General features: G+C 44.9%; 1 protein-coding gene across 1 annotated transcript in view; it reads left to right on the forward strand.

Moving 5' to 3' along the window:
* Positions 1 to 14,367, forward strand: part of COL28A1 (collagen type XXVIII alpha 1 chain) — a 119,262-nt gene that overhangs the window by 92,593 nt on the left and 12,302 nt on the right. The window contains exons 26-28 of the mRNA XM_061587242.1: positions 3,667 to 3,735; positions 7,435 to 7,503; positions 13,618 to 13,686. Coding sequence (XP_061443226.1) covers positions 3,667 to 3,735; positions 7,435 to 7,503; positions 13,618 to 13,686 — 207 coding nt within the window. The remainder of the gene's footprint in view (positions 1 to 3,666; positions 3,736 to 7,434; positions 7,504 to 13,617; positions 13,687 to 14,367) is intronic.

A 14,367-nucleotide genomic window follows, 5' to 3' on the forward strand; every position in this document is an offset into this window, starting at 1 on the left:
AGGCCCAAGGTCACCCACTGAGCTTCATGGCTGTGTGGGGATTTGAACCCTGGTTTTCCAGGTCATAGTCCAACACTCAAACCACTACACCACACTGGCTCAAAGTTAAGGAAGCTCAAAATTTAAGAGATTACATACACCCCTGTATATATAACAGGTATGCAACCTGTTTAATGATCTGATGTTTGTGTCTCTGGATTTTACTTTAATTCAGACTATATTTCACCTAATAATGTGTGTGTATTAATTGCACCCTGCACTTCATTGTTCCAATACAAATTGCATAACTCCACTTCTCAGTGAGTCTCTGTTGGAGGTGAGTCTGTCATTAATCTGTCATTAACAGATGAATAGTCATCTGAAGATCTTCAGAATCATATGCTCTACATACTGTTCAGAAAGCGCTGGCACTAGAATGAGGCAAACTAAGATCATTCTCTCAGTGGGCAAATGTGCAATAGTGGCAAATTGGCATCCTCTGGGCCCCTACTTGCTTGCCTCGTCATTTCCGGGCAAATTCCATTATCTCCATTCAGAGCAGCATATGGACAATAAAAACGACAGTACAGAAAAAGCCAACATTACTAAAACCAAGAATAAAGCAGAATAGGATGATGGAACTTGTATTTTAGGAACATCTGGAGGGTACCACATTGGATACCCTTACCCTATAGGGAAATATATGCTCTTTCCCCTTTATGGAGCAAATATATGAGTGTGGATTTGAACCCAAATTTCCCTTCTCATCAAACACTGTTAAACCACTACACCATGCAATGTTTCTTGTCAAGGTGAAGGGATGGTATAACTGGACCGTGCTACCCTTACTATTATTTATTAATTATAAGAAATGGAGTAGGAAAAAAGTCAGTGGCTGCATATGGACACAACACTAAGCCATGGTTTAGTTCTACATGAATGAGCCTAGTCTCCACCCCAGCTCATGCCCCGTGCTTCCCCTCTTCTCTTTCTGCACAGGTGAGAGAAGGAGTTGAGAGCGTTAGCTTATGTTTTGGTTAATTGCAGCTCTCTGTGTTATCCAAACTAGGGATCGTAGTTTTTAACACTAACTATGGTTGGCTCCCACACAAGTCACCTTCAAGCCATAGGTTATGAAGCTGGCTAGTTGAAACTAACCACAGTTAGTGTTACACTTCAACTCATGGTTTGGAAGACATGGGGAGGTATAGTTAATTCAAAGCAAAAACAAAAACTTTTGAAGCCCTGCCCTTTGACACACAGGAGAGGGATTGGGGAGTGTGCGAGCCTAGAAGAATAGGCTTGTTCACATAGCTCTGAACCTCCAGATGATGAAGGACTCCATTTGCCCCAGCCAGCATGGCCCTTTGCGAGTAAGGATGGGAGATGAGGTTAACAACACCTGGAAGGTCACACATTTCTCACCCATGCTCTAACCATGGGTGGGGAACCTGTGGCCCTCCAGCTATTGTTGAACTACAAATCCCATCATCCCTGATCATTGGCCATGCTGGCTAGGGCAAATGGGAGCTGAAGTCAGACAATATCTGGTAGGCCACAGGTTTACATCTCTGCTGTAAACCAAGGTTTAGTGTAGCCTTCCCCATATTTTGGACACTCCATCAGCCCCAATCCGCATGTGCTTGCACTCAGATCCTGCTTTTGAGCTTCCCTTAGGCATCTGGCTGGCCACTGTGAGAACATGATGCTGGACTAGATGGGCCAGTGGCCTGATCCAGCAGGACTCTTCTTGTGAAGGGTCCAGGTTGGGGAAGACTGTTTTAGTGATATGTCTAAACATGGCCACTTCATCTTTTAAGAATTTAAATATTTTGAACAGCCTGTCTTTAACTCTGTTAGCATATTTTTTGCCTGAAATTGTCCTGTGAATGGCCTGATTCAGAGTTATAAGCAGCCTGGTCCTGTGGGTGTTTATCTGGAGGTAAGTTAAGTTCAGAAGGGTGTATTCCCAAGTAGTGTGCAAAGGACAGCAATACAAATACATCATACTGTTTTAGATAAATCAGTCAGAAAAAGTGTGCTTGTGTATGGGGGGGGGTGGAGTTCCAAATTCACAGTTCCCTCTTCCACAGAAACCAAACGACTGACATAGAAATTCACTCTTCCTTTGGCGACACCTGCTGGTAGCAAATGGCATAAATGAGCCTCTTAACATGAATATGCAATTCCAAATTCCAGCTGTGGTGTTAGGGCTACTTCAAGCATTGCCTTTTAATAGGCAAGTGTAAACAACCTAAGAAAAGAACTTGAGATACTATCAGGGATGATGATTACAGGTACATACATTGGGGAGTCACTGCTGGGGAGGAGTGTAGAGAATCTTTTTTTCAAATCGCCTTCAGCTCTCTGAAAAAGAATAAAATAAATCTGCATTGTATCTGCATGTTTTTCCTCTCTGCACCTAATAGCAGCTATGGAGCTGGAGCAGGACTCCTATGATACGGAAGAAAAGCATTTGACACATCTCATTTCCCTGTACTGCAGCCCCAGTCCAAATGGGAACACTTCACAGCTGCTTTCAGATGCTTTCCAATAAAGGATCTCTCCTATAACATGGAGTTTGGCCCTTGTCTTTATTTGCTCTTTAAGATCGACCCTGCAAGCCTGTGCATGTGTGATCCAAAGTAAACTCCACTGAGTTTAATGGGACTTATTCCCAAGCAAGTGTTTGGGGGACTGTAGCCCTAATCTTTGTGAGGTTTCACAATCTGATCTGACAAACCAGTCAATCTGGCTTCTTAGATTTATGCACTGAATTAACTGCATTCCAGCACTGAAAGCTTCTTGATTAACTGGTTTGGTGGTTGGACTGGCCCTCTTTAATGCCATTGAAGTCTCCCCCTAAACAAACTACAGTTGTATGCATATTCTGAGTTTGGTGAAACAGACCTTTGTCCGCTAGGAATTTGAGGAAGATCAAGTTGCTGTCAACAAGCTGTCAACAGCTGTCCCATTATTTAAATCTCTGGCCTTTTTGTTACACGTTTCTTCATGATTTGTTTGAATTGTTAATGCCTTTAACTCAAAAGAATCACTGGTCTGATGTTTCGAAACTCTGTATGGCAAGGAAGTTGCTCTGAATCCTGTTCCCAAAAGCTCTTCCCACTATGGGGTTTCTGGGGTGGAGGGAGGGGAAGAATGGCATGAAGAAAGGGTTAAGTGTCTCATCTCCTCCAGTACATGCCTGCTGGAAAACTGAAAAAGAACAAGAACTTTCAGGCTATCATATGGCACCCTGAAATATCACTTCATGTTTGTGCACGCCTCTTCCCAGATATGTCTAACTGGACCCTCATATCTTTATATCTTTGGGTGCCTCTGCCAAGCAAGGTCCAGCCAATGGCTGCCTGTGAAAGGGCCTTCTCAGTGGTGGTGCAGAATGCTCTTCACAGGCAGGCCCACCTTGCACCTATTTGGATGACCTTTTGGCATTAGGGCAGACCTTGGATTTAAAAGGCCTTTTGTTTTCCCAGACCTTTTAAGTCTTCCTGTGCCTACTAATATTGTCCTAGCTCTGTGGTTCTGATTCTCTGGTCTTTGTTTTGGTATAAGTGGGAATGCCTTGTAGCACTTCTGTTGTTATAATTTGTTTTGAAACCAAGCATGTTCATTCATAAAATCATGTAACTGGAACACCTATGTTTAATCTTTCTTTCCTCCCATTAGGGAGAACCAGGAGCAAGAGGACCTCCCGGGCCTCCCGGGCAAAGGGGAATAGGAATACCTGGGCCAAAGGTTAGCAAGAATCTCTGAACATTCATACAGATATGTATTTCAGATCGCCATAACATTTTAAAATTCAGATCAGCTAGCTGAGCAGTCTCCTCCATAGTCTGTAATAGGGCCCTCCAGAAGTTGAGCTCCAAGTGTCTTTCCTTGGAGCTGGATGTTCCTGCCCCTTATTTATTTACCATTTATTTAAATAAGATTAGTTAGCTGCATTTCTGGGAAAGCCTTATAGCCAACTAAATATTATAACGCCTTTTTTGCCTGTTTTCATTTTAACTGACTTGTAGATGCCTTTGAAAAGAAATGCTTTCTTTTTAATATAATATCGAGTTCAGTGGCCAGAGTTGTCAGATGCAATGCACCCAGAAAGAGAATACTGCTGATCCTGCAGTGTACATAAACTGGTTCTCAGTAATGGGGACTGATTGGTGCATTCCAGCAGCCAAGCTTTTTTTAGCCTGAGACTGTGGGTGTATGGATGCTTAGTTTATAAACAGGGGTGTAGTCGTCCTTAGTCTTGGGGGGCCCTAGACCCCTTACTTTTTTGGGAGCAAGATCCCAGCAGGCTCCCTATGTCTCCAGCATCCTGTGAGCCAATCAGCATGAAAGGGGAGTGTGTTAGCCACTGAGAAGAGTCTTCTAACATGCTTCCTTGTCGTCTCCTGGTGACTGGAGCCCATCAGAGTGAAAGACTCTTCTCAATAGCTAATACTCTCCCCTTTCACTCTGATTGGCTTCCAGGGATGTCTGTTGTTGTGGGAGAAAGGCATTAACAAGGATTTTATCGTCAATCCAGCAGTAAAAGAAAAAAAGGGGGAAGGGGTGGCTGTGTCTATCATGAAAGGGGGAAGGCATGTTGTGGGAGAAGGCATTAACAAGGATCTTACTTCAACCCAGTAGCAAAGGGGGGAGGGGCCATGGATGTGACTAACATCAGGGGACCCTGCACTTCTGAATTTGCCACCACACTACTGTTTATAAAGCAAAAGTTAAATTCTTGTACATCAGTATGTTAGGGAGAAGGGTGTTGAGAGCTGTTTTTCAACAAAATGTAAACTGGTCAAGGACAAAGATGACGGGAAATAAGCTGGGTGGCTCATCAGTTTTTTATTTCTCAGAGTTTGCCTTCCCGGCCCTTGCCTCTTATTTTACCAGCTTCTTGTTTTCCAGAAGTGGAGGGGATGGATCGTAGCCAGGGCCGGTGCCAAAGGACGGCCAGGTCGGGCCCTGGCTGAGGGCCCCGTGGCCCACAGGGACCCCTGAAGGGCCTCTCATTAGGGTAGGGGAGTAGCGCTCCCCTTCTGCTATCCACAGCAGACTCCCTGCCGCGGATTGCAGGAAGGGAGCTTTCAGACTGCCTGCCCGTTCTCTCGTTCCACCTACCTGTCTCTCCTGTCTTTTGAGGCTGTGTGCTCTGAGTGCGCAGGGTTACCATCAACCAAGATGGCGATGGAGGCTTTTTAAGGGGCTGATGCTCCTACCACCATCTTGGTTGATGGCAGGAATGTGCGTGCGCATGTGCATAGTGTACCACGCATGCATGTCATCAAACAAGATGGTAGTGGGGACATCAGCCCCTTAGAGAAGCCTCCGCTGCCATCTTGGTTGATGGCTGCCCTGTGCATGTAGCACTCACAGCAACAGAAGACAAGAGAGAGGTAGGTGAAACAGGCAGGAGGTGCACACCTGGGGCAAGCTGGTGCCCAGGGGCCCAGTCATGCCTGGCGTTGGCCCTGATCATAGCCCTAGTTTTTAGAGAAAAGGGGGAGGAGGGAAGTGTCATTCTGAATTCTCTTGCATCATGTTTTCAAAATGGACTTTCCCCACTACAACCTTGTGTTTACATTAACCAAGGCCAACGATAAATGTATAACCCCAGCCAACAAAGTAGAACCATTTCAGTTTCACAGCCTGAGCAGTTGGATTAAAGAACTAAACATCCACCAGTATATTACTCCCTCTTCTTCTGCTGCTGCTGCTCTAAACAACGTCTCACTGCAGAGTGCAGTTATCTTATTCCTTACTAGAGAGAGAGGTGACTTTGTGATACAAGAACCTTGATCTGAGTATCCCTTTTTACTCCTTGGCTGTGGCAGCTCTGAAAAACTCACACATCTTATAACCCATATTTCTGGGATCCCCAGTGTGGCATCACAATACACCTTCTTGGTGACCACCAAGGCCCCCTTGCCCTTCAATTTTTAATTTTATTATCATTATTATTATTATTGGTTGAGGGTTGCCTGGGGTGTATGTGTTGAAGTATGCATTTTGCCTGTGGTTTGGGGAAAGTTCTGAGCATCAAAAAAAATTTCTTCTTCTGTAAAATGGGTGCTTTGTGGTGCCCACAACAGTTTCTTAGACTTCCAAATGTGCCCACAGGCCCAAAAAGATTGAGGATAAAAAAACAGAACCTCTGTACTTTGGTTTGTGGCAGTTTACATAATTAAAATTTTAATCATTTTATACAGCATTTAAGGGCAAAATGGAGAGACAGGTTTGGACATATCGCTATAATTTCTGGGTTGTGATCCAAAAACCTGCCTAGGGCACACCCAAGGACTTAAACACAAAAGATTTTGGTTTGAAATGCACACACATTTTTTCTTTGTGTAACAGGCACTCCACAGCAGTGCCCTGTAAGAATCAGTTTTTGAAACCCCACTCAGTTTTGAAAGCAGTTTGCCAAGTTGATCTGGGAGATTGCTGTTTGAGAAATAAGGAACGAATCATTCAGGCCTTTGAATTCTTCACATATACTAGTGTTGCAATACAGTCTTATATCTACTTACCTGGGAGTGAGCTCCAGTGACCTCAATAAGACTTACTTTTGAGTCAGGATGGAGGAGAAATTTGATTTTGTTTGTATTTTAATGAGAAACTACCTAATCCACACTTCTCGGACCAATACGGAAACCAGCTATTCTTCGAAATTTGTACTTCTCTGAATTTTTAAGTGCAGTCCAACCAACCAATATGTAGAAACGTACATATACTATGAGGAAGTGTGCATAAAAATGCATATATTAGTGAAAATGACATACAAAATGCATTATAGTATTTATTTATTATTTGATTTATATCCTGCCCTTCCTCTCAGCAGGAGCCCAGGGCGGCAGTAGTAGGGAAAACCGCTTGCAGAAATGTGTATATTAGTCCAGACTGCATCCAAAAAGTGTTTATTAGGAGAAATTGCACTGAAATGCTGATGAATTTGCATGAAGATTTTTTTTTTAAAAGTGGTAATTGTGGAAATGTGGAGAACTGAAGAGTGGTAAAATGAGAAAGTGCAAGAAACCAGAATGGACAGGTTTGCCCACCCCTCTACAATGCATGTATAGGATTGCATTGTTAAGTACCCAAAGCTTATGTTTGTAATGTCTTTCAAACCATTCAGCATTTAAAAGGCCTCAGCAAGGATCAAGCTCCAGGCAGAAAAAGCAGAGGTGGAACCAACTCCCTACCAGCCTTTCCTGAACTTTGGACCCCCAGATGTTGCTGGACTACAAATCCCATCAGCCCCAGCCAGCATGGCCAATGGTCAGAAATAATAGGAACTGTAGTCCAGCAACATCTGGGGACCCAAGGGTTGGAAAAGACTGTAAATACATTTCTGGCTTCTTCCTGGAGATGTCTTAAACTACTTTGCCTCTCTTTCTCTTTTTTAATCTGTGCTATTTTCATTTCATTTCATTTTTTTAATAGGGCGTTATAGGGCAAAAAGGTCTTCCAGGTCCACAGGGTCCTCCCGGAGATAGTATACAAGGAAGTAAGGTAAGACTGTGAATGCTGACAAAAGCTTTTGATAATGACTCCCCATGCTCCCCCTTCATTATGCAATTGTTTCACGTAATAATTTTGTTCATGCTTATGGGGAGGGGAACCTCTGAATTAAAAAAAAAACCCATTCACTTGGTGGAGCTGGGTTGACAGATCTCAAACCTATTTTAATTGTATGGGAAATGTAGTATTTATACCCTGCCTTTCCTCAAGAAGCTCAAGGTGGCACACACATTCATCTCACCATTCTATCCCCACCAAAAACACTGCAGGGTAGATCATTATTTATTATTTATTTATTATTTCAATTTATATACCGCCCTTAGCAGAATAGCTCTCAGGACGGTGAACAAACAAGGTAAAATACAATATATCATGGTAAAAAATCACAAAAACATGTACAAACAAACAACAGAAAGCACAACAAAAACAAATACAACACAAATTAAGAAGGATACATATTAAAAATAGAAAGATTAAGAAAATTAAAAGATTAAAATGCCTGGGAGCATAAAAAGGTCTTTACCTGGCGCCGGAAAAATAGAAGTGTAGGCGCCAGGCGTACCTCTTCGGGGAGGCTGTTCCACAACTCAGGGTCCACCACAGAAAAGGCCCTAGATCTAGTAACCACCCTCCGGGCTTCCCGATGAGTTGGTACCCGGAGGAGGGCCTTAGATTCTGAACGAAGTGAATGGGTAGGTTCATAGCGAGAGAGGCGTTCCACAAGGTATTGAGGTCCCACGCCGTGTAAGGCTTTATAGGTCAAAACCAGCACCTTGAATCTCGCCCGGAAGCAAATAGGGAGCCAGTGCAGACGCGCCAGAATAGGTGTTATATGCGAAGACCGACTGGTCCTCGTCAATAGTCTGGCAGCCGCGTTCTGCACCAGCTGAAGCTTCCGAACTGTCTTCAAGGGCAGCCCTACGTAGAGCGCATTACAGTAATCCAATCTTGAAGTTACCAGAGCATGAACAACGGAGGCGAGGTCGTCCCTGTCCAGATAGGGGCGTAGTTGGGCTACCAGACGAAGATGGTAAAATGCATTCCGTGCCACCGAGTCCACTTGGGCCTCGAGAGACAAGGAAGAATCGAAAAGAACCCCCAAACTACGTACCTGTTCTTTCAGGGGGAGTGTAACCCCATCCAGAACAGGGTGAACATCCACCATCTGAGCAGGGAAGGCGTTCACCAGCAGTGTCTCGGTCTTGTCTGGATTGAGTCTCAGTTTATTAGCTCTCATCCAGTCCATTATCGCGGTCAGGCAACGGTTCAGCACATCAACAGACTCACCTGAGAAGATGAAAAGGAGAAATAGAGCTGCGTGTCATCAGCATATTGATGGCAACGCACTCCAAAACTCCTGATGACCGCACCCAGCGGCTGCATGTAGATGTTGAAAAGCATGGGGGACAAGACCGACCCCTGAGGGACTCCACAATGGAGAGTCCATGGTGTCGAGTGATGTTCCCCAAGCACTACCTTCTGGTGACGGTCCGCGAAGTAGGAGCGGAACCACTGCCAGGCAGTGCCCCCGACACCCAACTCCGCGAGTCTCCCCAGAAGGATACCATGGTCGATGGTATCAAACACCGCTGAGAGATCAAGGAGAATCAACAGAGTCACACTCCCCCTGTCCGTCTCCCGACAAAGGTCATCATACAGGGCGACCAAGGCTGTTTCGGTGCCAAAACTGGGCCTAAAACCGGATTGAAACGGATCTAGATAATCGGTTTCATCCAAGAGCGCCTGGAGCTGGCCGGCAACCACCCGTTCCAAAACCTTGCCCAAAAAAGGGACATTCGCCACCGGTCTATAGTTGTTCAAGTTATCTGGGTCCAAGGAGGGTTTCTTTAAAAGAGGTCTCACTACTGCATCCTTGAGGCTACCAGGGACTACTCCCTCCCTCGAGGCATTAACCACTTCCTTGGCCCAACCGGTGGTCCCAGCCCTGCTAGCTTTCACTAGCCAAGATGGGCAAGGATCCAGAACAGACGTGGTTGCCCGAACCATTCCAAGCACCTTGTCCACTTCCTCGAGCTGCACCAACTGAAACTCATCCAATAATGAAGGACAAGGCCGTGCTCCGGACACTTCAATGGATTCATCTGTCGCAACATCAGAGTCAAGATCCCTGCGGATACATGCGATCTTATCTTGAAAGTGTCCAGCAATTTTGTTGCAGCAGGCTTCCGATGTTTCCGTAGTATCGTGGGGGCCAGAGTGTAAGAGCCCACGCACGACTTTAAAAAGCTCCGCTGGGCGGCATAGGGATGATCTAATAGAGGCAGCAAAATAAAGCTTCTTTGCTGTCCTTACCGCTTTTGTATACAACTTATTGGTGGCACTTACCAAGGCATGATTGTATCCACTGGGAGTTTTCCTCCATCTGCACTCCAGCCTCCTCCTCTCATGTTTCATCGCTCTCAGCTCCGGGGTATACCACGGAGCTGTATGAGCTCTACAGCGGAGGGGGCGCGCGGGAGCGATCGTGTCAATAGCCCGGGTCATTTCTGTATTCCACAGTGCGACCAGGGCCTCGACAGGAGCACCAGTCCTATCAGCCGGAAAATCTCCCAGAGCCCTCTGAAAACCTGCGGGATCCATCCGGCTCCGGGAGCGGATCAACTTAATAGATCCTCCACCTTTGCAGAGGGAAAGAGCCGCTGTAAGTCTGAATCTCAGCAAGCGGTGATCTGTCCATGACAATGGGGTAGATGAAAAACACCCCACCGCCAGATCACCATCTCCATGTCCAGTGGCGAAGATCAAATCAAGTGTATGTCCCGACACATGCGTTGGGCCGGTAGAAAATTGAGACAACCCCATTGTTGTCATGGAGGCAATGAAGTCCTGAGCTGCGCCAGATAAGACAGCCTCGGCATGGACGTTGAAATCCCCCAGTACCAAAAGTCTAGGGGATCTCAACAGCACCTCCGAGACTATCTCCGTCAGCTCAGCTAAGGAAGCTGTTGGGCAGCAAGGTGGACGGTACACCAACAGTATTCCTAGTCTGTCTCCCTGGCCCAATACAAGGTGGAGACATTCCAGACCAGTCGCCGTCTGGACAGGGTGCTTGGTGAGAGGGAAAGAACTCCTATAGACCACAGCGACCCCCCCTCCCCGGCCCTCAGATCTACCACAGTGCTGAACCAAATACCCGGGTGGACAAAGCTGGGAAAGAGCAACTCCTCCCTGATCAGCCACCCATTATGTTGAATGCTAGTGACTACCCCAAGGTCATGGCTGTCAGTAAGCTTCATGGCGGAGTGGATTTTGAACCTGCTGCTCCTCAGTCCTAATCCAATACTCCAACTACCACATCACGTTTCCTTTCAGTGGCAAAAAATGTAGAAGAAGGGAAGCTCACTTTGCCTTCAGGGATGGATCCCTACTCCTCGTTAGGAAACTTGGGTTCTCTTGGCAAAGCTGAACTTAAATGTGCCATGCCTAGCTGCTGATTGTTAGGAGAGTTTGCCAGAGCAGATAAGAGGTGTTTTCTGGACACTGTCTGGTGCCTCCATGATGTCAAGAAGAACTTCCACTGGTGTTCTTTAAGCAGGACTGGGTTTCATTTAAGACACTGATCTCTAAACTGTGTTCCAGAAGCAGCTTACTCAGTGGGGTGAAGCCACAATGTTAGTTCCCTGGCAATGGCGTGGCGGCTGCTTACCAGGAGGGAGGTGCAAGGTGGTGGGGAGATTGCCATGGTTCCAGCACACCAATAGATCCAGTTCTGTGCTCCCACCTGTGCATCTCCACTGCGCTGACCTGCCCACAGCCTCACTTCTCCCTGTAAGCACCAGTCACAGGATGAGCATTTTGAAGATTTTGATCACGCAAACTCTCTTGGTGGAGCTTTGCTTAGAAAGGTGATCTATAAATATTTTAAATGCTTTTTCACATTTATGAAGCCAAAGGAAATGCTCTAACAGATGTCCCACGGCTACAAAAATATTAGGCCATACATGATCTTTCTTCGGACAGTTGAAAACAACAAAGTATTTGAGCTACCCCCCACCCTACATACCTTTTATCATTTGGCACAAAGCAGAAACTTTCATTGGCGGTTAACCTTTATTTCTCTGCTAGATTTATCTTAAAACATTTGCTGCTAAAATCATGGCCGTAGTTTCTCAACCAGGCTCCAGCCCCCTTGGAGTGAAAAGATCAGGCTTCTTAAACTCTACCTTGGTCAAAGACAGAAATTTATTATGGAAGGAATGATGAACTGTGAATGTACTATCCACCGTGCCCACCCCTCCGACCCTGAAGTGAAACACTATGTGCTCCAGCAGTTTAGAAGGCCATCACGTTATGTCATGACCTAACACAGTGACAATTTTTTTTAACTAGAATCTCAGTTTTACCCTTTAGAACCCAGTAGTTTCACCTTCTACTCTACAGCAATTGGCTCAGTTTCTGTAGTAATTGGAATTGCCATCAGATGAATTATTATTTCTGATATTCTCTACCTTTGCGGAAAGAATGTTGGAAGTAGCAACTGTCTGTGCGTGGTTTCTGATTCGTTCTTTTTTTCTGTTTGGTTTGGTAAAATTCGCTTTGAAATCATGGATAGTGTGAGTGATACTTTTATCTATCTACTTTCTATGTGAGCAAATATGTATTCCCTTTCACTGATGTCAATGAGGTGTTGATTGTAACTGACAGACTGAAAGCAGCAGAGCAGAATGAGGTATTGTGAGCAGCAGGGGGGAATACACTGGCTTGATTATCTGCCTTAATCTACAGTGCACTTGAAAAGCAATGTCAGGCATTCATTACAGAGTTCAGAATAAACACTGATACCAGTGGAGACACATGAATAAATAGTGATTATAATATTGATAATTCTTTGCAAAGCAAAAAAATAAAATATCGGAGATTAGAAAAATGAAAAGATATCGGAGGAAAAAGGAATAGGATGGTTAACGACACCAGGGGGCTACACTTAAAAATGAAAAGTAAAAAAGGGGAGGATTTCATCTCTACTACTCTATGTGCCCATGTTTGGTAGTCTGCTAGAAAACACTTTCCCATTTGTATAAACCTCAATGAGGGCACAGAGCATGGCCTGTGAGGGGTGTGATCTGGGGATAGTCTTGAGCGTTGAAGGTTGCTTCCCCACCCTCCCTTGAGGACAATTCAGAGTTTAGAAAGCAAGTGTGTTGTCACCTGTAAAAATGACCTCACTCCTTATTAGGTGCGCCTGGCGCCAACGTTACTATCTTTTCGGCGCCAGGTGAAAACCTTTTTATTCTCCCAGGCATTTTAAAGTGTATTTTAAAGTGTATTTTAAACAGCATTTCCGTATTTTGGATGTTGTTTGGTTCGTTATTGTTTATTTGTTTTGTTTTTGATTTATTGTATTTATTGTATTTATATATTGTGCTTGTTTTTATCTTTTTGTACACCGCCCAGAGAGCCTTTGGGCTTAGGGCGGTATATAAATTAAACTAAATAAACTAAATAAATAAAAATAAATATTAGGTCAAATAGTTGTCTGGATTGTGGCAGTTCTTGTGCTCATAAAGTTCCAGGGCTCAGTTAAGCTGTCTCCCAATAGGAACATCTGTGTATTTGATCTCTGGGCCATGTAAGTAAACCTTGCTGTTGGCAAATATTTTTGACCACTTAAGTTCACGGGCTGAGCCATGGAAATGTTTTTGGGCTACATTTAATGTAATGGTTCCATATGGAAGTGACAGTAAAGCTGCTCTGTTAAAAGGGCCTAAATGGCTCATTCAACATCTGTCACTCTGGTGGAGGCATTCAAGAGGCAGCTGGACAGCCATCTGTTGGGTATGCTTTAACTTGCATTCCTGCATTGAGCAGAGGGTTGGACTTGGTGACCTTATAGGCCCCTTCAAACTCGACTATTCTACGATTCTATTAATTTTCTGCATGTGCCTTTTCTGCATGGTTAATACGTGTGCAGGCAGGTATATCAAAATAAAATCCTAGCAGACATAATTTAATCTGTTCTGTATTCAAATAGAACATGATCTAAATAACCAAAGAACAGTCTCTTGTGTGTGGCTGCTGCATGTTATGGTGCAAGGCACCTTTTTAGAAAGCTTAATTTTAAGTAACTCTCTCTGTTATTTTCAGGGAGATCAAGGGGTTCAAGGCTTACCAGGACCAAAAGGCTCCATGGGGATAGGACTACCCGGTCCTAAGGTAAGAAGGCTGCCCATCCATAATCAGCAGTGTGGTGTAGTGGTTAAGGTGTTGGACTACGATCTGGGAGACCAGGGTTCAAATCCTCACCTAGCCATGAAGCTCACTGGGTGACCTTGGGCCAGTCACTGCTTCTAAGCCTCTGAATAATGCTTACCAGGAAAACCCTATTCATAGGGTCGCCATAAGTCGGGATCGACTTGAAGGCAGTCCATTTTACTATGGGATGGGGTGGAGCCGCAAAGATGCCCTCCCAACACCGGTGTCACTGCAGCTTATCTGGATGGGGCAGGGCAGCAGAGAGGTTGGGGCTCTGCAGCTGCTCCCATCAATGTGCCCACATAGTCCTGACCTCCCTGCTGTGCTTCAGCCTGATCAAGGTAAGCTGTTGGGAGGGTGATACTCCACCCACGCCCACACGGCCCACTGTTGTCTACAATACAAAACGTTCATTTTACTTTTTCATTGTATACATTATTTAAGGTGCCTTGGCCTTACACTCTTCCAAAGATCCTGCAGAATCAGACTTCAGAATGTTCACTGAAAGATTACAATTTCATATTTAGAAAAGGGCAAGCCCAATACAGATCTATCCAGCAGAGGATAATGGAGTAGCGCCATTCACCTAACCTCTGGTTGGTTGCGTTGTTGCCACTTACTGGGAGGCAGAGAGGGAGGGGA

The sequence above is a fragment of the Rhineura floridana genome, chromosome 10 (assembly GCF_030035675.1).
Source record: "Rhineura floridana isolate rRhiFlo1 chromosome 10, rRhiFlo1.hap2, whole genome shotgun sequence".
Taxonomy (NCBI): Eukaryota; Metazoa; Chordata; class Lepidosauria; order Squamata; family Rhineuridae; genus Rhineura; species Rhineura floridana.